The 25,336-nt window shown below is 52.7% G+C and overlaps 1 protein-coding gene across 4 annotated transcripts in view; it reads left to right on the top strand.

The window, feature by feature from the left end:
* The window catches only part of LHPP (phospholysine phosphohistidine inorganic pyrophosphate phosphatase), a 141,015-nt gene that overhangs the window by 8,480 nt on the left and 107,199 nt on the right, over positions 1-25,336 (top strand). For all 4 annotated transcript variants that reach the window (XR_014295122.1, XM_082633821.1, XM_082633823.1 and 1 more), the window contains exons 2-5: positions 8,925-9,112; positions 12,519-12,672; positions 21,332-21,395; positions 22,366-22,458. Coding sequence is in view for 3 of the 4 variants with exons in the window: in XM_082633821.1 (XP_082489947.1) it covers positions 8,925-9,112; positions 12,519-12,672; positions 21,332-21,395; positions 22,366-22,458 (499 nt within the window). In the remaining variant the exon portion in view is untranslated. The remainder of the gene's footprint in view (positions 1-8,924; positions 9,113-12,518; positions 12,673-21,331; positions 21,396-22,365; positions 22,459-25,336) is intronic.

Genomic DNA, 25,336 nt, shown 5'->3' on the forward strand with positions numbered 1-25,336 from the left:
GCTTACCCTTCCCCCTCCCCGTATAGCACAGGGAGATCAGCTCGGTGCTTTGTGACCACCTAGAGGGGTGGGATAGGGAGGGTGGAAGGGAGGGAGACGCAAGAGGGAAGAGATATGGGAACATATCTATATGTATAGCTGATTCACTTTGTTATAAAGCAGAAACTAACACACCATTGTAAAGCAATTGTACTCCAAAAAAGATGTTAAAAAAAATAACAGTACTAAAGTCTGGGGCAGTGGACAGCTCAACAGTACATATGTGTATAATTTTATATTTGTGGCTAGAAACAACCTGCGTGTCTATCAGGAGGGGACAAGGGAATAAATTATGGTTTATCCAGTCTGCAGAATATTCCTCAGCAGTTAAAAAAAGTGAGGTAGCTCTGTTTGGTGTTGACATTAGTTTATATGAGGTGAATGTTGCATATAGTCAGTGAAAAAGTTACAGAGTAATGTGTGTGAAATACCATTTTTGTTCTTAGAGTTAAAGGAGACACAACCGCCCTCAGGTAGAGTAAAACAGAACTGTGACCCTGACTTGCGTGGAGGGAAACCGAGGGGCATTGTTGTGAAGCCACCCACGGCTCCACTGTCATGACAAGGGCTGTTTCTGGGTTTCTGATCTCAGCCTCGGTGGGCAGGGGTCACCCTATGGAAATCAAGGGCAGCCAGGCTGGGGGCTCTGGAGCAGAGTGAACGGTTTATCCCAAAGATACTGCCTCTGGTAGGAAGGCCCTGGCTGATCAGCAGGTGAGCATGGCATGCGTCACTCATGGAGCCCACAGGTGGAGTCCTGATCCCCCAGCCCCCCAACGATATACAGAGAAGCCGTATTGGCAAAGCCCTGCCCGGGCCCTGCCTGTGGCGGTGTGCAGGGTGATTTCCCACCACCCTGGGGCTGGCAGGATGCAGCCTTGTTTATAGAGGAGGAATCTTGCTCAAAGCCACCTCAGGAGGAAGGAGAGTGGGGGCCAGACCCTTACCAGGGCAGGTGCTGCCCCTAAAAGAAGGTAGGTGTCAGCTCTTGTGGGCGAGGACCTGGGTTTCGAGTCCCAGCTCTGCCCTGTGGTTGTCGTGTGGTCTTGGGCAAGTTCCTTAGCCTTTTTGTGCCTCAGTTTCCTCTCGTGGGGAGCTGTTGTAACTACTGTTGGGGCCTCCTCTGCCCTGGGTGCTCCGGGATGTCTGCCAGGATGAGCCAGCGCAGGTTTACCCCAGGTTCCCTTTGCTGGGTTGAACTTTGCCCTCTTTCTTTTTTTTTTTTTATTTTTATTTATTTAATTTTTTTTTTGATGTACGCGGGCCTCTCACTGTTGTGGCCTCTCCCGTTGCAGAGCACAGGCTCCGGACGCACAGGCTCAGTGGTCACGGCTCACGGGCCCAGCCGCTCCGCGGCATGTGGGATCTTCCCGGACCGGGGCATGAACCCAGGTCCCCTGCATCGGCAGGCGGACTCTCAACCACTGCGCCACCAGGGAAGCCCTGCCCTCTTTCTTAATGGTGGCCCCGGGCGAAGCTCTCTGGTCTTCGTCCAGCAGGCCTCCTTCACCAGCTGGCTCCTCCGGATGTCCCAGCTCCCTGGGCATCTGTCTTCTTGTCCAACTACCTGCCTCGAGGGCCCAGATGTCCCCAGCACCCAGCCCCGGGCCTGCCAGAGGTGTGGTTGTCATGGTCACCACCATCATCTTCACTGTCATTCACTGAGTATTTGCAGCATGCCGGGTGCTTCAAGACAGTCCTGTCAAGTAGCTACTACAGATGTGGAAACTGAGGTTGGAGAGGGTTAGGTGACAAGCCTTGGTCACACAGGGACGAGCTGGCAGAGGTGCTGAGGGTGTGTCTGCTTCCCAAGCCGGGCTCCCACCTTACCCAGAATGCCTGGCTCTGTCCCCTGCAGCGCCCAGCACTTGACCAGCCTGTGACCACGTCCGGGGAGGACTAGCTGGTGGCTAACCTTCCAAGGCTGGGGAGTGGACCCGAGAACCCATGGCTCCCAGAAACGTGCCCTTAGGTTCCTCGTATCCCTCTGGGTCTCAGTCTCCCCCTCTGCGAAAAGAGCCACTAGGTTGGATAATCTCCAAGGTCTCCTCTGGTTTCTAGATTCCCATGCACTTCATTCTAAATTGAATTTATTAGTAACTAGTAAAGTGATGTTGTGAGCTCAGCGTGTCCCTTTGATCCGAGCTCAGAGGCCCAGGCAGATCAGAGAGAACATACTGGATGGCGGGTGAGGCAGCCACGGGCGTGGAAGGTGTGCCGCGTGTTTCGTAAGGGCCCTGGCTTCAGGCCTGCCTGACGTCTGTCTGACCTCGTTGCTGTCCCCCTGAGTTCGCTGGCTGGCTAGCCCGGACTGAGAGGCTCAGCCAGGGCCACCTCCATGCGTCACCACTGCTCTTGTTCTCTTCTCTCCATCCAGACTTTGGACTCTGTTTCTTGCCTGGACTCTGACGCCACAGTCTGCCCAGCAGAGTGTCCGGTGGAGAGTGGGGAGGGACCTCCAGGGACCTAGCGGCTGGCTGTCAGCCTGGCCAAAATGTCTCCTCTGGTGGGTCGGTGGAAAGACGGAGGGGATGCAGCAGACCCAGCCAGAGCTGCTGGCCAAGGCCTTACCGGCGTCCCTCAGCATGTGCGGCCCCGTGGTGATGCCAGCACAGGACAGGGCTCATGGCGCGTCCTCTGTGCCCCACCCTGGAGAGCCAGAAGGCTAGGCGCTCCTGTTACCCCATTTCGTGGTTGGGACTCAAGACTCCCAGGAGTCTGGCCCATGGATGCCTGGCCAAGGGCACGTGCAAGGTGCAGGTGCCGGACCGCAACTGGGGAGCCATGGGGCAAAAGCCCTTCTGTTGCTGCTCCAGCCAGAAGGCATCTCCCTGCCCCTAAGCTGAGGCCCTACATCAGGGCACATGGGGAGCTGGACCTGGTCCCTCTCAGAATCCACGTGGGCGCCCCTTGGTGTGTGTGTGACTATATTTTTCTTTCTTTCTTTCCTCCTTCCCTCCCTCCCTCCATCCCTTCCTTTATGAGTGTATTTTTCTACCGCAGAACTGCCCCTGCTCTGTTCATGGGCTCCTTTGTGACCTTCTATTTTTTAAAAAGTGGGTTCTTAGAACAAATAGGCACTTTGCGAGTTTCAGTTTTCCAAATGTGTGTTTTCAATCTCTGTGGCTTTCTAAAAGGAAAGCAGCCACAGATCTCAAAATCAGTGGCCGGCGCTGCCGTGGAGCCCTGCTAGGGAACGAGACCTTGATGCTGATAGACGGGGAGGCTGAGGCTGATGTTCTCTGAGGGTCTCGGCTGGGCGCTGCCGCCTGATTTTTGGTTCATAATGACCTCCCGAGGTGGTGTAGGTGTTCTTTCCTCCTCTGGGAAGCTGAAGCATATCTGCAGCTGTGGCCATTTCAGTAGTAACAGGGGCCTCTTCCGCATCAGGTAGCGTCTTGGGTTGTAGCCCCAGGGGCAGAGCGGGCGTGGGTCAGGGAGGCAGCAATGAGGGGAGACGCCCCTCTCCTCCCCTACACCTCCCTTCCCTCCTGGCATGAGCTTCTTCTGTCTCAGGAGAGGATTCCAGGCTACTTGACCTAGAGGTGGCTCTGGTGGGAGACCAGAATTTCGGCTCAGGGTGGGCCTGTGGACCTCACACGGCTCTTTTGAAGACCAGCCCAGGGATGAGCAAAATCAGAAACAATAAACCCTGCCTCCTCTGCGGTGGGGGAGAAGTCACCCGTCCCCTCTGGGTGCTGACCTCATTTGTCACTTCACGTTTCACCTGCCAGCTTGCAGCCTCACCTTCCCACCCAGGAGCCCACCCAGCCTGAGGGTTCCTCCCCGTCGCCGTCCTGTTGGGTTCCCTCCCCCGGGGGTGGGGGTGGGATTTGGAGTCGCCATCAGCCTGGCCTCCCAGACCCTCCACACATGCCCCCTGTGTAGGACCCAGCCCGTGCCCCTCGGAGCCCCACGTGGGCGCAGGTGGTGAGCGCAGGGGAGGGGACGTTGTGGCAGCCGCCATGGGCCCCACTGCTTTGTCACAGGGTGGCTGGGGCGAGGTGGGTGAGTGCCCTGCCTGCTCTGGGCAGTTGGGGCAGGTAGAGCGGGGAGGAAAGTAGGTTGGGGGAGCCTGCCCGCCGGCCACTGGCCGGTGTTCTCGGCTCACGTTCAGTGAGCACTTACTGTGGGCCAGGCCCGAGCAAGCACACTGCAGGTCTCACTGGAGCCTCACAAGGTGAGGCTGTTATCGTCCCCATTTTCCAGATGAGGAAACTGAGCCACAGAGAGAAGAAACAGCTTGTGGAGGTCCCACAGCCATTAAGTGGCAGAACCGGGACCAGCCCACAGTCATCAGGCTCTGAAGCACTTCCTGGTCGCCTCTCGGCCACCTGGCCTCCACTCAGTGTTAGTGCATCTGTCTTAGGCATTTGTTCCTCAGCCTGCGGAAGGCGTGACTCGATCCTCACCCTTGTGCCTGGGCCCATCCTCCGGCTCCACTGTGCTTTCTCTTCTGGAATCTTTAACACCCTTGCACCAGGAAGGGTCCGAGACGGGCACTGGCGCAGTGCCGTCCACAGGCGGGGTCGGCCGTGAGCGTGGGGTTTCTTCCTGAAGCTCTCTGGGAAGCAGAGTGACTTGGTTCCATTACCAGGTGGGCCCATCAAATCCGGAATTTGGATCAGTTAAGTGCTTCTCATAGAAAAGTACTGCTGTGCTTCAAGGGCTGTGAAAGCCAAGTGGGAAGAGGATGGGCTCTGCCCGGGCAGGGGCCGGGGTCTGGGGGGCTTCCTGGAGGAGGAGACATATGAACCAGGCTTTGACGGGTGGGTAGGATTTGGCCATAGGGGAGGGTGAAGGCAAAGACTCAGGGTGATGAGAGGGTCTTCAGGGTCAGATGAAGGTGACAGATGGCTGGGGTGGGGTGGGGTGGGGACCAAGCTAGGAGGGGCCTTATTCAGTGCAGCCTCCTTGCCCCCTACCCAGCCCCTCTTCAGCGAGCCCAGAGGGCATCAGGCTGTGGAGCAATGCCAGGGTCAGTCAGGATGTCCAATAATCGTCCTAGCCCTCTACCTGCTACGAGCGGTAATGAGAAGGTTTCCATTATTTTCGGGTGAGCGCCCCCGGCAGATGCCGACAGCCAGCAGATGTGTGAGGTCCGAGGTGATTTGCAAGGGACCAGTTCATGTGATGCTCGGTAATTGCATCAGGCGACGTTGTCACTCAGAGCTTGTCCTGGCCTCCGGGATGAGGTAAAGGTCAGTTCAAAGAGCCGTTGCGGCCACGGGAAGTAGGGGCAAGTACCCACCCTCTCAGGGGGTCTGGGGACGGTGCAATGGACTGAGGCCGTGGTCTCAGAGGGGTCGTCTGGCCGGAGCCCGGCTCTGGGCTGCCAGGACCCTGCGGTAGGCCCCCTGTGCCCAGGGTTCTTGGGTGTCAGGAGATGGGGTGACATGGCCTGTCCTGGATCTGGGCCCAGTCCGATGTTGAAATCCTTTGGATTCACTCCCCTTGGGAGGCCCTTTGCAGACTGTGCTGTGGCCCTGAAGCCACGCCTGGCTCCGGCTTTCCTGACATTGGATTCGTGTGTTCCAGGCCTCCCGAGGCTGAATCTGACCTCTGGCAGCAGACCTTTCCAAGAGATGCCGAGGCTTTGGTTCCTTGGCTGTCTTAGTCTGCCGTAACAGAATACCGCAGCCTGGGGGCCTAAGCACGGAGGTTTAGCTTCCCACAGTTCTGAAGCCTAGGCATCCAAGACCGAGGGGCCGGCAGGGTGGGTCTCTGGTGAGAGTCCTCTTCCTGGCTTGCTCGGTGGCCGCCTTCTGCCATGTCCTGACACGGCCTCTTCTCTGTGCTCGCAGGGGGATCTCTGGTGTCTCTTGCTATAAGGACACTAATCCTGTCACGTCAGGGCCCCACCCTTCTGCCCTCACTTAACAACCTTTGTTACCTCCTGAGGGAGTCGACCTACGATTTTGTGGGAGGGACACAAGTCAGCCCACAGCCCTGGCCATTCAGGGCCTCCCCTTCAGTGCTGACCCACCTTCTCACACTCTGTCCCCTGTGCACACACAGGTGTGCCCCATGCACACCCTTCCCCACCCTATGAAGGTGTCAGTTTCCTGCCCAGCAGAGCTGGGCCTGCCCCGGCGGGTGCCTCCCTTACTGGGGAAGCACCAGCATCTTCCTGCCCTGGGCCAGAGCCTGGGCCGCCACCTTGTAGCCAGCCGCAGGCCCGTGGGCCCTGCTGCTTACAAGCCGAGCAACCTTCTCAGGTCTCTGCCCCCCGGAGCCTCTGTTCTGTCGTCTCTGGAACGGGGACCGTGGCTCTTGCCTCCTCAGCTTGTTTTCTCAACATGTGCTTAGGGCCCCCTGTGCTCCAGGCACTGGGCCCTGGGGGGTGCATGTAGGGGGCTCTGCCCTTAGGGGGTGAGGATGAAATCAGATCATGGATACTGAGCCCCAAGGCAAGGTCCAGTGTACTGTTGTATTCATACTTTACGATTTTAATAATAATAATGAACACTTCTGTTATTTTTAGTAATTAAGAAAAATGAAGAGAGGACCTGGGACTCGTGCCAGAAAGTCAAAAGGGGGTGCGGTCAGGGGCACGAATGGAGAGAACCACAGGGAGGGGCCTTCCCCCAGCATGTCCCACCACTTTCCAGGGACTGATTCAATCCTAAAACGAGTACTTTGATTTTAAAGCATGTGTTTTGGATGAACTTATGTTGTATTTCAAAGGAGAACAGTGGCTGAAGTGTCCTGAAGTGAGTTCTGTTATTTACTCATTTTTTTATGGGCATCGAAGTTTTGTTTGGAATAGCAGATGTGAGGCACTGTCATCTCACTGTCACACCGATTGCTCACTGTTCTGAGAAGGTCACATCATAATCCATTAGCAATAATTAGTCCCCCAGCACCCCCTGCCTTCTTCTCTCAACTGCTCCATTAACTTGAGTGCGATCGCACATCCCGGGCACCAGTCAGTGAAGATCTGTCCGTAATGTACAAGGTGATGCTATTAGTTACAATGTATTAACTGCCTAATTTAAAAATACAAAAGCTGTCTTTATGAAGGGCAATTAACCACTAAACGTAATTGATAATTCATAACCCCCTGATTAGGAAAGACAAATACTAAGAAAGAATTGATTACGACATTGTCAGCCTCTCTGTCTACGTTCGCCCTGTTGTCAGTAGATCTGCCAATTTTTTTTCCAAATCACACCTGTCCGTTCCAGTGCTCAGAGGGTCTGAAAGCTCACTGTAACGTGGGAATGTGTGTCTTCACCACTGAATCCTGTCTGTTTCCATCAGGGCACCCTTGGGGGAAGCAGTAGGCGTGGTCCTAAGGAAGGGTCCCTCTCACCAGCTGTCATCTGGACTTCCCATCACTCAGTCATTCAGCAAACGCTTATCGGGGGCCTGCCGTGTGCCAAGCCCTGTGTGAAGCGCTGGGGGTGCTGAGGAGCACCCAGCAGGCCCCATTCCTGACCGCATGGAGCACATGGGTCCAGGAGAGAGACGGTGAACAGATACAGAAATGAGACGATTGGAGATACTGATTAGTGTTAGAAAGAGAAACCTGGATAGAGACAGGGTAGGGGCAGCGTCCCACAGGATGTTTGGAGAAGGGGGCATACAGACCCTCCATCTTTTCCCTAGGGTTTCTCGGGCCTCTTGACTTGCAGCCTGGTGTCTTCCACGGCCCCCCACCACGCTCTCTGCAGACGCCAAATATGAAGGCTCCCTCGCTGTGGCCTGGGGTTCATCCAGGGAGGGCTGTGCGCTCTGGGCCAGGCCAGAGGTGTGGCCGGCCCACCTCTTCTCACTCCCCCCGGCCCACTGGCCCCCTTGCTCGGCCTCCACGCCGGCCTCCTCTCCTGCCCGGCCACGCCTGCAGCGCTGACGCTTACCAGGTCCCCACTTCCTTCTGCCGGCCGCTCTGCCTTTGCCTCTTTGCTTCCCTTCGTGTCTCAGCTCCGGAGCTCTCTCCTCCCCAGGGAGGCCTCCCCGACCTTCCCACGCTCCCTGGCCACCCCGTCTCTTCACCTGTTTGGTCCTTCCCCGCACCTCTCTGTTCTCAATCCCCGATTCCCCTTCCTTTGTGTGTTCTTCCGTTCCACCTGCCGACTGAGGGCTCTGGGGGTCAGAGACCCTGCCTGGGGACACCGTGGCCTTTCTGTGCACCCACCCCAGCCAGGCATTTAGTAGGTGCTCAATAGCTGTCTGTAGAGGGTTGAATGTTATTTCACTGGGGTCTCTTTAGGCATCAGCCTTGTGGCTTTGCATTCGGTGAGCCTGCCCAGGTGCAGCTGGGATGCAGAGCCTCCTGTGAGCTTGGACGGGAAGGATGTCAGTGCCGCTGACACGCTGCAGGCATCCCAGGCTCACCTCACGTTCACTCGCCCGTGTGCCTGGTGACTCTGGCTGGCAAACCTTTCTTCAGTGACAGCGATGAGGAGACATACCTCAGCTTGGCCCCTTGACCTTTGTATTTGGGAAAGTGTGCGTACAGAGTCAGCTCAGATGCTAAGTGGAAATGCTCGTTATGACGGGAGGTCCAGAGGGGCGGCCAGGACGCTCGGAGGTGAGCCCCGCGAGGCTGAGCGGCATGGCGCGGTGGAGGAGGTGTCGAGTGTGGGAGAGCCGGCGTGTGCGCAGGCAGTGTGTCCCAGGGGAGGGTGGGGACGTGTCCCAGGCAGAAGGGGAGGTGCGGGCGGAAGCCAGGTGGGAACCTTGGGGAGCCTCAGCTGTGTCAAGCGCAGTGAGGGTGAGCATGGTCTGCTCCAGCTCCAAAACCCCCGGGCTCAGTCGAGGCCCAGCTCAGGGGCCCGTGGCGACCTGGCCTGTGCCCTCGGAGAAGCGCCTGTCCAGCCCCCTCCTCAGGAGGCCACACCGCCTGCTGACAGCCCCCCCACCTGTCTCCCCACTTGCAGACTGAAGCGGTCCCAGCTGAAGGTGAGGTTCTGCACCAACGAGTCTCAGAAGTCCCGGGGGGACCTGGTGGGGATGCTTCGGCGTCTGGGCTTCGACATCTCAGAGGGCGAGGTGACCGCCCCGGCCCCTGCCACCTGCCTGATCCTGAAGGAGCGAGGCCTGCGGCCACACCTGCTCATCCACGACGGTAGGCCTGCCGGGCCCTGGGACCTGGTTGGGGTGAAGGCGCCTCCTTTCCAGGTGGGGGCTGAGGAGGGGCTCCTTCTCACCTGGGCCAAACCACTGGGCAGGACACAGAGGTAGCACGTGGCTTCTGTTGACACCTGTGGGCTTCCTGCTGGGGATCCGGCCCCATCCATCCTGGCCTCGTACCGGAGGGTGTTTGGAGGCAAGTTCCAGGTGGCTCCTCAGAGGAAAACCCTGAATTTGCTTTCTGCGATCTAGGATGAAGCAAGGTGGCAAGGAATTGTCAAGGGGGCAAGATTTTAGCTTCTGGGGGGTGTGTGTGTGTGTGTGTGTGTGAGAGAGAGAGAGAGAGAGACAGAGAGAGACAGAGAGAGACAGAGAGAGACGGGGAGGGGGGGATGAAAAGCTAGACTGAGGTCCATAGGTTTCTGAACTACATTTGTGAAAACCAGCCCTGCTGTCTGGCAAACGGCACAGGTTTACTTCCTGATATTAGTCTGAATGAAGGAAAAGAGCCCCTTTGACCCTCAGCGGGGAGTTTTGCTGGAACAGAGAGGAAGGAACAGTAGTACCTGGTACCTTCTGAATATTTAAAAAGAAGAGGGACTTCCCTGGCAGTCCAGTGGTTAAGACTCTGCGCTCCCAATGCATGGAGCACGGGTTCAATCCCTGGTCGGGGAACTAAGATCCCACAGGCTGCACGGTGCGGCCAAAAAGATAAAAAGAAGAGACGGAGCAGCGCTTCAGAATTCAGGACACTTTTCTTTAGCTGCACTGAGCCTTCTTCCCTCCTCTGCACTTGGTGTTTTGATTTACAAACCTCTGGCAGAGACCAGAATGCTCTTCCACCTCCGGACAGGGGTGGGCCTCCAAGAGATGGAGGGAGCTCCCTGGAGGTCCGGGTGTCCAGTCCATGACTCAGGCGCCAGTCGAGGGCGACATGCCCAGCCTTTAGAAATCATGTTTCTCCAAATGCTTCCTCTGTGATCTAGGATCCCTGCCAGTGTCTTTAGAACAGGTCCTTAAAGAAACAGAAAAACTTAAGAAAGAAAATCCTCCCCTCCCCAGGGCAAAGGGAGGGGTGGGGTGGAACTACCAAAGGTGAGAGGGAAACTCAGAGTTTGCCTTGAAGGCATCGTTCATCCGTGAGTCCAACAGGCAGGTGTGAGAGCTTGAGAGGCCGAAGGGGAAGCCAGGTACCCTTCCTCACCTGTAATCCTGCGTCTCTGTTTTCCATAGGTGTACCTGACTTTTCAGACTTTGAATCTTTTTCAAGTTTTATTGTCGATAAATCTTCCCCCCAACATTTTATTACGAGAATTTTCAAACATCCAGCAAAAGCTGGAAGAATTTTACTTGGAATACCTTCACCTTGATTTTACCAGTGACATTTTGCTATATTTTCTTCATTAGATATCTACCCATCCCTCCATCCATCTATCCATCTTTATCTTTTTGATGCATCTCAAAGTAACTTGCAGGCATGGGTACACTTCCCCTAAACACTTCACATCATTAACTAGAGTTCAATCTGTTTAGTTTTTTCTTTTCATGTGAAATCTACATGCATTGAAATACAAAAATCTCAAGTGTACTTTTGCTGAGTTTTGACAAATGCACACATCTGTGTAACTCAAACCCCTATCAAGACCTAGAACATTATCGGGACTTCCCTGGTGGTCCAGTGGGTAAGAAGACTCCACGCTCCCAATGCAGGGGGCCCGGGTTTGACCCCTGGTCGGGGAACTAGATCCCACGTGCATGCCGCAACTAAGAGTCTGCATGCCGCAACTGAGACCCAATGCAGCTAAAAAAAATATATATATATATATACATATATATATTTTTTAAGACCTAGAACATTACCATCACCCCAAAAGTTCCCTCATGTCCTTCCCTATTCGTCCCCATCCCCAACCCCTTTAGAGGCACCCACTGTTTGGATTTTTTTCCATTATAAATCAGTTTACTGTGTCTAGAATTTCATATAAATAGAATCACACAGCATCTAGTTTTTGGGGTTCCCAAGACCACCCTCAGGCTTGATGATTTGCTAGAAGGACTCACAGGGCTCAGAAAAGCCGTCCTACTCACAGTTATGGTTTATTACAGTGAAAGAATACAGATTAAACTCAGCGAAGGGAAGAGGTGCGTGGGCAGAGACCAGGAGGATCCAGGCGCGAACTTCCGGGGCATTGTGCTGGGATGCACTTCATTCTCCCAGCAGCGCGGTGTGTGACAGTACGCCTGCGATGTGGTCACCCAGAGAAGCTCACTGCAGCCTTGTGCCCAGGGTTTTTATTAAGGGTCAGTCAGGTAGGCATGCAGCGCCCGTGTGACTGACCTTGGCTACTCTGTCTCCAGGCCCCCAGGTGTCAAACTGACGCAGCAGGCGTGGCTGGCCCAGGGCCCCAGGCACACAAAAGCACTCTTTCCAGGCAGGATATTCCAAGGGCTCAGAGGTGATCTCGCGGGAGGTGGTGGTGGGCCTGATCTGAAGACAGCCTTTTTCTGGATGTGCAAGGTTTGAGCAGCCCAGGCCTACTGAGTTAACCGTTCCTCGTGTGCAGGGCTTCCTTCACCCAACATACCGTTTGGTTGCATGTGTCAGTAGGTCTTTTCCTCTTGATTGCGGAGCGACATTCTATTGAGTGAACGTCCCATGGTTTGTTTATCCCTTTCCCTGTTGACAGATACCTGAGTTTGGGGTTTTTTTTAATTAATTAATTAATTAATTAATTTTTGGCTGTGTTGGGTCTTTGTTGCTGCGCACGGGCTTTCTCTAGTTGCGGCGAGCGGGGACTACTCTTCGTTGTGGTGCGCGGGCTTCTTGCCATGGCTTCTCTTGTTGCAGAGCACGGGCTCTAGGCGCATGGGCTTCAGTAGTTGTGGAACGCAGGCTCAGTAGTTGTGGCTCGAGGGCTCTAGAGTGCAGGCTCGGTAGTTGCGGCGCACGGGCTTAGTTGCTCCGCGGCATGTGGGATCTTCCCCGACCAGGGATCGAACCCGTGTCCCCTGCATTGGCAGGTGGATTCTTAACCACTGCACCACCAGGTAAGTCCCCTGCCTATGGTTTTGAACTAAGGGAACTTCTGGGGTAATGCTAGTGTTGGAGTGGGGATCCCAGGGGTGGGCCCATCATCTTTCAGGATCCTAACACACTCTGTGTGGAGCCAGAATTCCTTCATCTGTAAAGTGGGAATAGCACCCCTTCCTTGCCCACCTCTCATGGCACCTTGAGGATCAGAAAGAGCATCTGAGAAAGGGCCAGGCAGGCGAGGCAGACACAGGTGTTCCTGGGAGGAGGTGGGAGGTGGGCCATGTCAGCCGGAGCTTTATCCTTCTCTCTCTCTCTCTCTCTCTCTCTCTCTCTCTCTCTCTCTCTCTCTCTCCCTCTGTCTCACCAGGAGTCCGCTCGGAATTTGATCAGATCGACACGTCCAACCCAAACTGCGTCGTGATTGCAGATGCAGGAGACGGCTTTTCTTATCAAAACATGAATAAAGCTTTCCAGGTGCTCATGGAGCTGGAGAATCCTGTGCTCTTCTCACTGGGAAAAGGGTAAGTCAGCTGCAGAGAGAGTCGTTTATGGCCACTTTGGGTCATGCTCTGTGTGACTCTGACTTAACAGAATCAGCAGAGAAGATGGGAACAGTGGGTGTGGGGTGGACGCAGGGTGACTCCATCTTCCTTCTCTCCCCTTTTCTTACTTTTTTTCCTTATTTCTTCATTCCTATCTTTTGATAATTTTTGAGGAAATTCCCTGTCTTTAGGAGCTGGTTGGTCAAGCTTCCCTGCAGGCCCGAGGCTGGAAGAGGCCAGGGGCAGGGGAGGGTCACTGCAGAGGAGACCTCTGGAGATCTCAGGGGCCTGTGTTGACTGTCCTGAGTTTAGGTGCATTTTCACAGGATACAGCACAAGACTTGGATGGATTGGGCCAAGGGGGCACCTAAGTAGTAGAAAATAGGCTCGAGGGCCTGTGGGATACCCTTGCCCGGGCCCCATATCTCTGGCCGCACAGCACAGTCTGTGTAAAGTTGTGATCTTGTGACCCACATTTTTGTCCGAGTCTTCAGCCTGAGCCTCACTGTCTCTTTTAAAAAACCATGTTGGGGGGCCTCCCTGGTGGCGCAGTGGTTGAGAGTCCGCCTGCCGATGCAGGGGACACGGGTTCGTGCCCCGGTCCGGGAGGATCCCACATGCCACGGAGCGGCTGGGCCCGTGAGCCGTGGCCGCTGGGCCTGCGCGTCCGGAGCCTGTGCTCCGCAACGGGAGAGGCCACAGCAGTGAGAGGCCCGCATACCGCAAAAAGAAAAAAAAAAAAGAAAAAAAATAAAAAAATAAAAAACCATGTTGGTTCTTTTTCTTACCATCTTTTACCACCAAGACAGCACATGTTCACTGAAGAAAAATTAGAGAACACAGATGAGCAAAAAGAAGAAAACAAAAAGGATTTTCAGTCCCACCGCATGAGACAACAACTGTCAACGTATTGATATACGTCCTTCCAAGTGGTTTCCTGTGCAGAGAGATCGTTACACACACGTGTATTCACAACATCGGTGTCAAACTTGACCTACTTCTGTCACGCATTTTTAGTTGTTCACCAAACATTTTGTGAACCACTTTGCATACAATAAGTAGATGTCTCTGTGGTGAGGTTATTCCTATCAGTTTTTTTTACGGTTATTTTTAAAAAATAACTATCCTATAGTTATTGTAACCAACACCTGCTGATGGACATTTGTGGTGTTTCTAGTTTTCTACCAAAGTAAGGCTGTGATCGGTATCTTTGTGCATCTCAGATGATGTGTATCTTTGAGGCTCTTGGTGTATGTTGTCAAGCTGCTCTCCAGAAAGCTGTGCAGATTTAATCTGTCCTCAGTGGAAGCAACACTAGGAGTTTAGAACCACGAGGATGCTGTGGAGCTCTATCCCAGCTTCTCGTGCGGGGCAGGAATTCTGTGGCCATCTCTGGGGGAGCCTTTCTCAGCTTAGGTGCTTCTGGTGATTGGGAACTTCCTACCTCTGCCTGCTGAGCAGGGCAGCTATTCCAGGTGACACCAGGGGGGCTTTTTATCTGGCCGCCAGCCATTGCTAAGCACTTTGTGTAGTTCCATGTTTAATTCTGACCGCAACCCTGTGAGCCGTAGTCAGTGTCATTGCCATTTTACAGATGGGCATATTGAGGCATAGGGAGGTGAAGTAAGCCATGGTCCCCCATCTGTAAGTGCCAGCATGGCCAGGAATGCCCCCCAGAGCCCGTGCTGTGTCACCTCTGGGCTACATTCAAGAGCAGACATTTGGTCCACACGGGATCTTAAAGTTTTTTGAGGATGTTTTAAAAATTGGGAGACTTTACGTAAAATAACCAGATTTCTGGATCCCTCTGAGAAATCAGAAGATCTGGCAGTACCGGCCCCACATTCCCGAGGGCACCACAGCTTGGCTGGAGCCACTGGTCCATTGGTTCTGGTGCTCCACAGACCCGACCATGTCCTACGGCCCCTTCTCCAAGTTTCAGAGTTGGTTGCCATTCATCTTGTACCAGTTGTTGTTTTTCTCCTAGTAGAGAAATATCTTTTCATGGCTATGTCTCTTTCAAAATAGGCAAATGAAAGATTTAAAGAAAGAGAAGAGAGGATATATTTTTCGGAGCTACAAATATTCTAGTGTGTTTATGATGAAAATAAAATGCGTCCTGTATTAGTCAGTGTTCTCCAGAGAAACAAAACCAACAGGATGTGGAGATGTATATACAGGCAGTCCCTGACTTAGCGATAGTTCGGATTATGATTTTTCAACTTTGTGATGGTGTGAAGGCTATGCACGTTCAGTAAAAATCAGACTTCGAATTTTGATCTTTTCCCGTATGCAATATGATACTCTCTTATGATGCTGGGAAGTAGCAGCAAGTGGCAGCTCCCAGGCAGCCACTCGACCACGAGGGTAAACAGCTGATACACTTTACGACCATTCTGCACCCAGATCGCCATTCTGTGTTTCTCTTTCAGTACAGCATTCAATAAAATACATGAGATATTCAATGCTTTATTATAAAATAGACTTTGCGTTAGATGATTCTGCCCAGCTGTAGGCTAATATAGTGTTCTGAGCACATTTAAGGTAGGCTGGGCTAAGCTATGATATTGGTAGGTTGGGCTTTTTTTTTTTTTTTTTTTTTTTTTTGGTGGTACGCGGGCCTCTCACTGCTGTGGCCTCTCCCGTTGCGGAGCACAGGCTCCGGACGCGCAGGCTCAGTGGCCATGGCTCACGGGCCCAGCCGCTCTGCGGCATGTGGTATCTTCCCGGACCGGGGCACGAACCCATGTCCCCTGCATCAGCAGGCGGACTCCCAATCACTGCACCACCAGGGAAGCCCAGATTGGGCTTATTAAATGCATTTTTGACTTATGATATTTTAACTTGTGTTGGATTTATGAGGACGTAACCCCATGGTAAGTTGAGGAAGATGTGTATATAAAGAGAAGTTGATTGTGGAGTCTAGGTATGTCCAAAATCTGCAGCATAGGCCGGCAGTCTGGAGATTCAGGGAAGAGTTGCAGTCTGAATGCCAAAGCTGTCTGCTGGCAGGTTCCTTCTTGCTCAGAGAGGTCAGACTTTGTTCTGGTTGTGCCTTCAACTGACTGAACGAAGCCCACCACATTATGGAGGGCAATCTGCTTTACTCAGGTCCACTGATTTAAATGTTAATCTCATCCAAGAGACATCTTCACAGCAGCATCCAGAATACTGTTAGACCAAATATCTGGGGAGCTTGGCCCAGCCAAGTTGACATAAAATTAACTGTCACAGTCCCTTCCAAACCTTACCTTCTTCAGTTTAGGTCATTGCAAACCACAGAACCTGGCCTGCTTAATTCTTTTACACTCCTTAGTCCTGTAGGCATCCCTGAAGTTACCAACCCCTCACTAGAGAACAACACAATTAAGAAGCTCTGTTTTAGTGACTTCCCTGGTGGTCCAGTGGTTAAGACTCCATGCTCCCAACACAGCGGGCACAGGTTTGGTCTCTGGTCAGGGAACTAAGATCCTGCATGCCGCACGGCGGGGCCAAAAAAAAAAAAAAAAAAAAAAAGAAACTCTGTTACAACTCATTTATGTTAAAGTTTTTTTCTTTAAAATTGTCTCTAATTATTAAAAGTTACTATTCCAGATAAGGGGTAGTAGTCAAAATAGGTATGTTGTTGAAAATGAAAAAGAAAAATGAGATCAGTTTCTTTTAGCTTTGTAATTCTGTCACACATTCAACAGTAGGCAAGTGTTTGTTTTCCAGATAAGCAGTTAGTGGGGTCTCTAGCTGCTGGGGATTCTGGCTTAGGCTATGGGTTGGGTACTCAAAAATCAGAGAAAGGGACCGACAGCTTCTGGGCCTAGGTCATAGCTTCCTGGGACAGCCCAAGGACCCATGAAGAGATGCTGTCGTATCCACGTGGGGGTCACTGGTGGTGAGGGGCTGTCCTCCACTGGAGTGGGGCTGTGCGGAGTCCCCAAGGAGGCAGAGTGTCCTCCTCCTAGAAACGGTGTGATTTACATTTGGCATCTGTTTGGACCGAGAGTGGGAATTGCCTTTGTAATTTCTTCTGTCATGCTGCCCTCAGAAAATTAAGCTGTTTACGCGACAGACTATGGAAGGTTAATGGCTCTTGTGGGAAAGGTCAAGTGGTCATTTTGAAGGCAGTTTGTGCTGAATAATAGGAAGGGCAAAAGAAATAAAGCATAAAATCTATCTGACTGCTTCTCTCCGGCTTTTTCCTGTCTTTCCAGAATCCACAGTTTCTTCTTTGTGGCCAGAACACTCAGGTTCTCACCAGACCTGCTGTTGCTTTTATTATGCCATTAACAAAAGATAAATATATCAAATCTCTTGTGTTTCGGGAATAACCTGCGCCTTTATAATAAAAAAAAAGTTAACTTAGGTGCTAGTATTTACTGTATCTCTAAAAATGTTTTCAGCTAACAGATGGCCTTCAAGGTGCCTTTTTGTTTTCCTGGATGAATAAGAAATAAAGACAAATTCTGGGCACTATAAAAGCAAGGCCAGGGCTTCCCTGCTGGCGCAGTGGTTAAGAATCCGCCTGCCAGTGTCGGAGACACGGGTTCGAGCCCTGGTCTGGGAAGATCCCACATGCCGCGGAGCAACTAAGCCCGTGTGCCACAACTACCGAGCCTGAGCTCTGGAGCCCACGCGCCACAACTACTGAGCCTGCGCGCCTAGAGCCCGTGCTCCGCAAGGAGAGAAGCCACCGCAATGAGAAGCCCGTGCACCGCAACGAAGAGTCGCCCCCGCTCGCCGCAACTAGAGAAAGCCTGTGTGCAGCAACGAAGACCCAACACAGCCCCCAAAAACCAAAAAAACAAAAAAACCCCCACAAAACAAGGCCAGATTTAGTTTAAAAAGAAATACTAAGTCCTCTAATTTTGATTTATGGAAGTCAGTTTTTTCTTTAGGTTCTAAAAGTCAGTGTAGCAAAGACAGGGTTTTAATTGCATATTTTCTGCTGCATGTTCAGTTTGTTCTTCCTACCAGGACTAAATTTAAATTTAAGAAAGCGCAGGTAGGTATCTGTCACTCTGGAAAAAAGATTTTGGGGGAGGCTGAGGCGGGCAGAAGGGGTGCCGCGTGGGTGTCCTCGGGAGGCCTTACCGAGGGGAGGGGAGGGGCCCCCAGCTCCTGCCGCCTCCACGCCGCTCTGTGCTGAGGCTGTGCTGGGCCAGAGGCCCCTGGAGCCCTCAGCTCCAAACAGAGCTGTGTCTGTCGCGACAGAGTGGCCTTGTGTTATAATTGTTTCCTTGGCGCCTGGCTAAGCCTCTCCTGTGCTGGCCACATTCCTCCCTCGGCTCCATTCTCCGGGCCTGGCTCGCTTCAACATGCCCGTCCTCGGGGAGGCCCTCCCCAGCCCCCTCCCTCCCAGTCTGGCCCCTCCCGCAGCGGGCATCTCATGGGGGACGAGGCGGTGGCTCCCTGAGAGCCTGACAGACCCCCGGGCGCCTAGAGCAGCGTCCAGCCCTTGGGGCCCTCAGCAGGGTGCCGAGTCCGGTTGGCTCCGGGCCTGGGCTCTTGCATTCCTCCCCCTTGACCTTCAGGTCTCAGCTTTGATGTGTCCTTCTCTGGGCCGTCTCCCCGCTTCCCTGTCCCCAGCCTGTCCAGCCCTCCTCAAGCAGAGTGCACAGAGCATGGGGTTCCACCTGTTGTCACCCATGTCCTGCCCTTTTATATTAGTCTGTGGACTTGTCTGCTTCCCCCCGAGACCGAGAGCCCCTGGAGAGCAGCCTGGGTCTGAGAGCGTCCCCTGCAAAGGGTGTGGGGCAGCTGCGTCCTAAATGTTTTGGGGGACTGAGCTAGCGGATGCCACTGCCCCTGGCAAGCCCAGGCCCCAGCACCCGGCATCTCCCTCTGCCTCTTGGGCAAATTTTGCTTTACTTGGCCATTCCTTCAAACCCTGGACCTGGGAAACCCTGGAGCCATGACCTGAGGAAAGCGTCATACCAAAGTAGTTGATTGTGGAAAAAGAAAAGGAAGCACTATCTTTTTTTTTTTTTGTGGTACGCGGGCCTCTCACTGTTGTGGCCTCTCCCGTTGCGGAGCACAGGCTCCGGACGCGCAGGCTCAGCGGCCATGGCTCACGGGCCCAGCCGCTCCGCGGCATGTGGGATCTTCCCAGACACGGGCACGAACCCGTGTCCCCTGCATCGGCAGGCGGACTCTCAACCACTGCGCCACCTGGGAAGCCCAAGGAAGCACTATTTTGAGGCTGTATAAATGCAAAATAGATGTCTAGATTCCAGATTTAAGATAAATGAGATTAGGAACCTCTAAGCCTGTGATTTAGGGTCACCCTTTAAAAACGGGAGCATTGGCAGGTCCTAGCTCGGTAAGCAGCGGCGGTTCTCTCTTGGCTACCAGGTACCTTCCTGCATGTGTGCGGTATCCCAGCCAAGCCACATCCTCGTGGCACGGCCCCAAGAGCACAGAGCCTCGGACCCTGGCTGAGAGGCCCGGGCTCACTTGGAGACCGAGTCCTGTCGTGATGGGAGATGCCCCCATGGCGTCAACAATCGGGCTCCAGGCTCTAATCCACCGACAGGAGTGAGTAGCAGGGGACCAGCCCTTGCCAAGGTCAAGGGTTTGGCTACAGCCCTGCAGCCCAGCCTGCGTCCAGACGGAAGCTTCCAAGGTGGGCGGTGGAGGATGCAGAGTGGGAGAGCACTAGTTCCACCTGAGCACCGGGTGAACGCTGCGGGCAGCAAGGCTCCTGCAGCCTTGGAGGCCTCAGGTGAGGCACAGAGGGACAGGCAGAGTCCCTGGGAGCCGCAGAGCTGGAGGGAAGGCACAGCCCTGGGGCAGCTCCCGAGCTGTGCTACCATTTCCAGTAGGCACACAGCAGGCTTCAGCCCCCACAGACTGGAAAGACCTGTGTTCATCCTTTCTTCTCCAGCTCATATGTCTTTTAAAAAATATATATTTATTATTCATTTATTTATTATTTTTGGCTGCGTTGGGTCTTCGTTGCTGCGTCCCGGCTTTCTCTAGTTGCGGCGAGCAGGGGCTACTTTTCGTTGCGGTGCGCGAGCTCCTCATTGCGGTGGCTCCTCTCGTTGTGGAGCATGGGTTCTAGGTGTGTGGGCTTCAGTAGTTGTGGCACGTGGGCTTAGTTGCTCCGTGGCACGTGGGATCTTCCCGGACCAGGGATGGAACCCGCGTCCGCTGCATTGGCAGGTGGATTCTTAATCACTGTGCCACCAGGGAAGTCCCCCCAGCTCATATCTTATTACCCATCTCAGTCTGGGTGAGCAGTTCTTTATAACAATATTCTCTAGCATTTTTGGAGCAGTTTCTGCGTGCCAGGCATCATATTAGGAGCTTCGCGTGCATTATTTTGCTCAAGCCTCACAGCAACCAATAAGGGTAGGCACTGGAGTTTCTTTTTGCCCGTTTTACAGATTAGGAAACTGAGGCCCAGAGGGCTTAAGCAACCCGAAGTCCCACAGTTAAAAAGAAGTGGAAAGAGGATTTGAAACCCTGAGGTCAGCATGCTTCACTAGCTTTCTCTTTGCTTTTCCACATACATGTTGTTTATTTGTATCATTTTTTTAGATTCCACATATAAGTGGTATCATATGATATTTGTCTTTCTCTGTCTGACTTCCTTCACTTGGTATGATAATCTCTAGGTCCATCCATGTTGCTGCAGATGGCATTGTTTCATTCTTTTTTTATGGCTGAGTAGTACTCCATTTTGTGTTTGTGTGTGTACACATATATATGTGTGTGTATATATATATCACATCTTTTTTATCCATTCATGTCTGTGGACATTTAGGTCACACACATGTTATTTAACGTCTCCCAAATTTGAAGGTTGAGGGGAGAGAGAAGGGTAACTGATGTGACGGGTCTGAAAACACGGTGACAGTCCTGGGTTTCCGTTAACCCTGTCTTCAGAGCAGCACAGAGTCAACTACCTTCTCACTTTATAATCGAATGGCTTTGCTCAGAGAGAACTGGGCTTGGTCACCGTGTGTCCCAAGGGGTCTGCGTGTGGCCTTGGGTGGCCAGGCAGTGGCAGCTGGGCCTCAGCGCAGCGCTCACAGGAGGGAAGATGTGAAACCGTCTTGGGAGGCCCTGCTGTGAGCCAAGCCGTCTTGGCCCCAGTGAGACAGGGAACAAATAGTTGTCTTCTCCTAAAAGCATCTGGCGCCTGTGAGACCTGGCACCTCTCCTGACCTCCAGCTACTAGGAGATGCGGCAGGGTGCTGTGGAACTAATGGAATTTTCTTCTCCAGGCAGCAATTAGGGGTTAATTATTAGCAATTAGGGGTTCACCACATGCTCTGTGGACCAGCTGTCCTTTCGAGAACACAGGTCACTTGTGTTTCTCAGTGTTAGCAACTGGATCCAGCTGCCCCTGGGGTCCCCCGTTAATCCCTGTGGCGGGGTCCCCACGAGGCTGGCAGCAGGGGGCCATTCTGACTGAGAGTTGCTGACTCACCGTCTCTCCCCCTCTCGCCAGGCACGGTGGCCACCGCTGGGCTCTGTCGTGCTGACCTCCATCGGTCATTCTCAGCGTGGCGTCTGGACTGACCCTGGCCGGTGACTCAGCTCTCTTGAGCCGGCAGAACCGGGACAGGGCAGTTTCTCTTGGCGCTTCCCAGGCCCCTGGGCTCAGCTCCCCTCGTCCCCGTCTGCTCTTTTCTAGACGCTACTACAAGGAGACCTCTGGCCTGATGCTGGACGTTGGTCCCTACACGAAGGCGCTTGAGGTACCTGCGCTGGGCCTGCCCGGGCCCTCTTCGCGTCTCAGGGCCCTCTGGGGTGTTCCTGGCCTTTCTGGAGAAGAGGGTGTGCTCGGTGTTCTGAGTGCCTTCTGTGTTTTCCAACTCGGCGCCACCCCCCCCCAACTTTGAGGCTCCAGGCCCGGCTCTCCCCCTCCTCTGGAGCTTTGGCCTCTCGTCTGCCCTGGTCATCACAATGCTCCCCAGTCGCTCCCTCTCTTCCCCACAGCCCGTCCCACCTGCCGCTGACCCCGCTGGCCCTCCCAGCATGCTCTGCAGCTCTCCTCTCGGATTCTTGGCTTCTGGATGTGTGTGAACCCGCCTCATTCCTGACCCTCATCTGCAGCACCCTGAGCTGGATGTGTCCTGATTAGACTCCTTCCCAGTTCCCTCCTCCAGTTTCCAAGTCTGGGCTCAGATGGGGCTCCCACTCTGACTCACACCTAGCCAGCTGCCCCAGCCTGGGCTCCTGGCCCAGGTCAGCCCAGGTCACGTCCCGTACTCACCGCTACATTGGTCCCTGCCTACTTGCACTCAGGTGGGAGGGACGGACAGGCTGGCGGATGGGGCCCTGGACCTTTTCCCCTGGAGGGCCTATGACAGAGCTGGGGGTGGTCGGGGGAGAAGGGAAGGGAGGAGAAGCAAGAATGCAGGTGAGAGCACTGTCGGGGTGGCCTGCTGCGGACCACCTCCTGCTGAGGTCCGGCACTGGGGCAGGTGGCAGGGCGCCTGGTGGTGGGTGCCCCCGGCATCCCGGGCAGCCCGATGTGGAGTTGTGACACTTGCCTACGAGGTGTGCCTCTCGGCCCATGTGTCTTGCCGCTTGGAGGCCCCTGGCCTGCAGGTGCACATTTGGGGCATCTCTCCTTGATTTCCCAGAGGGAGGATTTCACTGCAGAGCGGGTGTTCACCTGTACTTGCTCCCAAACTCATACCATATCCTTCTTTCTTTCCCCAGTATGCCTGTGGTATCGAAGCCGAAGTGGTGGGGAAACCTTCCCCTGAGTTTTTCAAGTCTGCTCTGCGGGAGATGAGGGTGGAAGCCCACCAGGTAGGCCAGCTGGTCCTGAAGTACGTGTGTGGAGGCAGCTATTGAGGGAGGCCCAGAGCGCTCCCCGGGGCGGCCTCGGGGCCGGAGATGGGTTTGAGGGCTCAGGCAGCCTGCGAGAAGGTTCCCTCTCGCCCCCCATGCGAGCTGATCTGACTGGAAGGAGGGAAAAAGACAGCAGAGGAGGCCCACTGAATGCTTTCCACCTGGTTAATTAGTATAAGAGTGAGAAAAAGAAATGCCTGTGGCTCTTTTCAAGCGACTTTTGTTTCTTCTCTGGAAGGATAAGGATTGACAAGTCCTATCAATACATTAAAAATATTTCATGGCAAGACAATACACAGCAAGATGAAAATAACATGTTGGAGTAAAATCATGCATCTGGCCACCTTTACATTATAACTGTTTTTGAGACAGGTTGCCTTCCAAACATACATCTTAAAAGGAAAAAAGGCAGTTAATGGTTTTAGTGTCCCCAGTGCCCACCCTCCCACCTCCCCTTCCCAGGTAGAGTGAGTGGGTCCCCTCCGGCCGGTGGGTTCCTGATAGCATTGTTGAAGAAACAGTGGGCATGTGTCTGCCGGCGTCAGGGCTGTCCTGCTGTCTGTTTTGGACACGGCACCAGGGGACAGTGTCAGCATCCTGTGGTGAGGCTGGTGCCTCCAGGATCACCGTGCTGCTCCCTTATTCTTGGACCGGTATTTCCCATGTGTGTTCCAGTCTAGAGCGCTGGTCTCTCACGGTGCTTAGAGAAAGACAGCACAAAGCCATGGAAGTCTGGAACCTCTGCGCCCAAACCTCCCCTGAGATTCACAGATGCCAGAAAATATAGTTCTTGGGGGTCTCCAGGAAACACCTAGAAAATGCCCTGTGAGGCTGGTAGAGAGGAGAGGCTTGTGTTTGGAATGAGTGAAGACTACAGGAATAAATAACATGGTTTTCATGACTTCATTTCACAGTGACAGTTTTTAAAAATTTGTTTTATTGTGACAAATTTCAAATATATACAAAAGCAGAGACAACGAAACAGTGATTCTCCTCATATATCCATCACCCAGATTCAACAATTAAAAGATTTTGTCACATTCCCTTCTTCTATCCCATTTCTTTCTCTTTAAAAATTTACTTTTTTTTTCTGTTGTATTTTAAAGCAAATCCCATTCTTAATGTTATCCTGTACTTTCAAATTATCGTGTGCCTTTCAAAAAAAGATGGTTGCTTTTGACCATCATTAATGCTTTTTTTTTTTTTTGGTTCACTGGCCTCTCACTGTTGTGGCCTCTCCCATTGCGGAGCACAGGCTCCAGACGGGCAGGCTCAGCGGCCATGGCTCACGGGCCCAGCCGCTCCACGGCATGTGGGATCTTCCTGGACTGGGGCACGAACCCGTGTCCCCTGCATCGGCAGGCGGACTCTCAACCACTGCGCCACCAGGGAAGCCCATATTTATGCATTTTTGACAATGCATTAAGACACCTAACCATGGCAAAAAAAAAAAAAAACACACAAAAAAAGCTGTTCAGCATCATCACTCATTCAGGAAATGCAAATCAAAACCACAGTGAGATCCCACCTCACACCCACTTCGATGGCCATGATAATTTTAAAAGAAAAAAGGAAAATAACAAGCATTGGCAGGGATGTGGAGAAACTGGAGCCCTCATATAGGAATTCTGGTAGGAATGTAAAGTGGAGCACCCACTATGAAAAACAGCCGGTGTGGAAAACAGTTCCGTGATAATTAAATGTAGAATTATCGTATGACCCAGCCAGTATGGAAAACAGTTCCGTGATAATTAAATGTAGAATTATCGTATGACCCAGCCAGTATGGAAAACTGTTCCGTGATAATTAAATGTACAATTATCGTATGACCCAGCCAGTATGGAAAACAGTTCCGTGATAATTAAATGTAGAATTATCGTATGACCCAGCAATTCCACTCCTAGGTGTACATCCAAAAGAATTGAAAACGGGGGCTTCCCTGGTGGTGCAGTGGTTGAGAGTCCGCCTGCCGATGCGGGGGACGCAGGTTCGTGCCCCGGTCTGGGAGGATCCCACGTGCTGCGGAGCGGCTGGGCCCGTGAGCCGTGGCCGCTGGGCCTGCGCCTCCGGAGCCTGTGCTCCGCGGCAGGAGAGGCCACGGCAGTGGGAGGTCCACGTACCGCAAAAAAAAAAAAAAAGAGAATTGAAAACGGGTGTTCAAACAAAACTTACATGTGAATATTCATAGCAGCACTATTCACAATAGCCAAAAGGTGGAAATGATGCAGATGTTCATCAACAAATGAATGGGTGAACAAAATGTGGTTTATTGTCACCATGGAATATTTCATCTATAAAAAGAATGAAATACTGATAAATCCTACCATGTGTATGAACCTTGAAAACATTATGGTAAGTGAAAGAAGCCAGTCACAAAAGGTCACGTTTTATATATTTAACATTTATATGAAATGTCTAGAATAGGCAAATCCACAGAGACATAAAATAGATTAGTGGTTGCCAGGGGCTGGGAGTATGGGGGAATGGGGAGTGACTGCCAGTGGGTATGAGGTCTCCTTTTGGGTTGATAAAAAATGTCTGGAACTAGCTGGTGGTGGTGGTTGCACAACATTGGGAATGTACTTAATGCCCCTGATCTGTACACTTCAAAATGGTTCCATTGGCACATTTTATGTTATTTTATCACATTGAAAAAAAAACCCTAGCTAAAAAAAAATCCAAACCATAAAAACTCTACCTAACAAAATCGATAGTAATTCCTTAGTATTATCTAATACCAGTCCATATTTAAATTTTCCTGGCTGTCTCAGAAATGTCTTTTATGTAGATTTCCAAAAAAAAAAAAAATCAAATCAAATAAGGTTGTTTTGTGTTT

Source organism: Mesoplodon mirus (genome assembly GCF_964341445.2).
Source record: "Mesoplodon mirus genome assembly, chromosome: 2".
NCBI classification, from domain to species: domain Eukaryota; kingdom Metazoa; phylum Chordata; class Mammalia; order Artiodactyla; family Ziphiidae; genus Mesoplodon; species Mesoplodon mirus.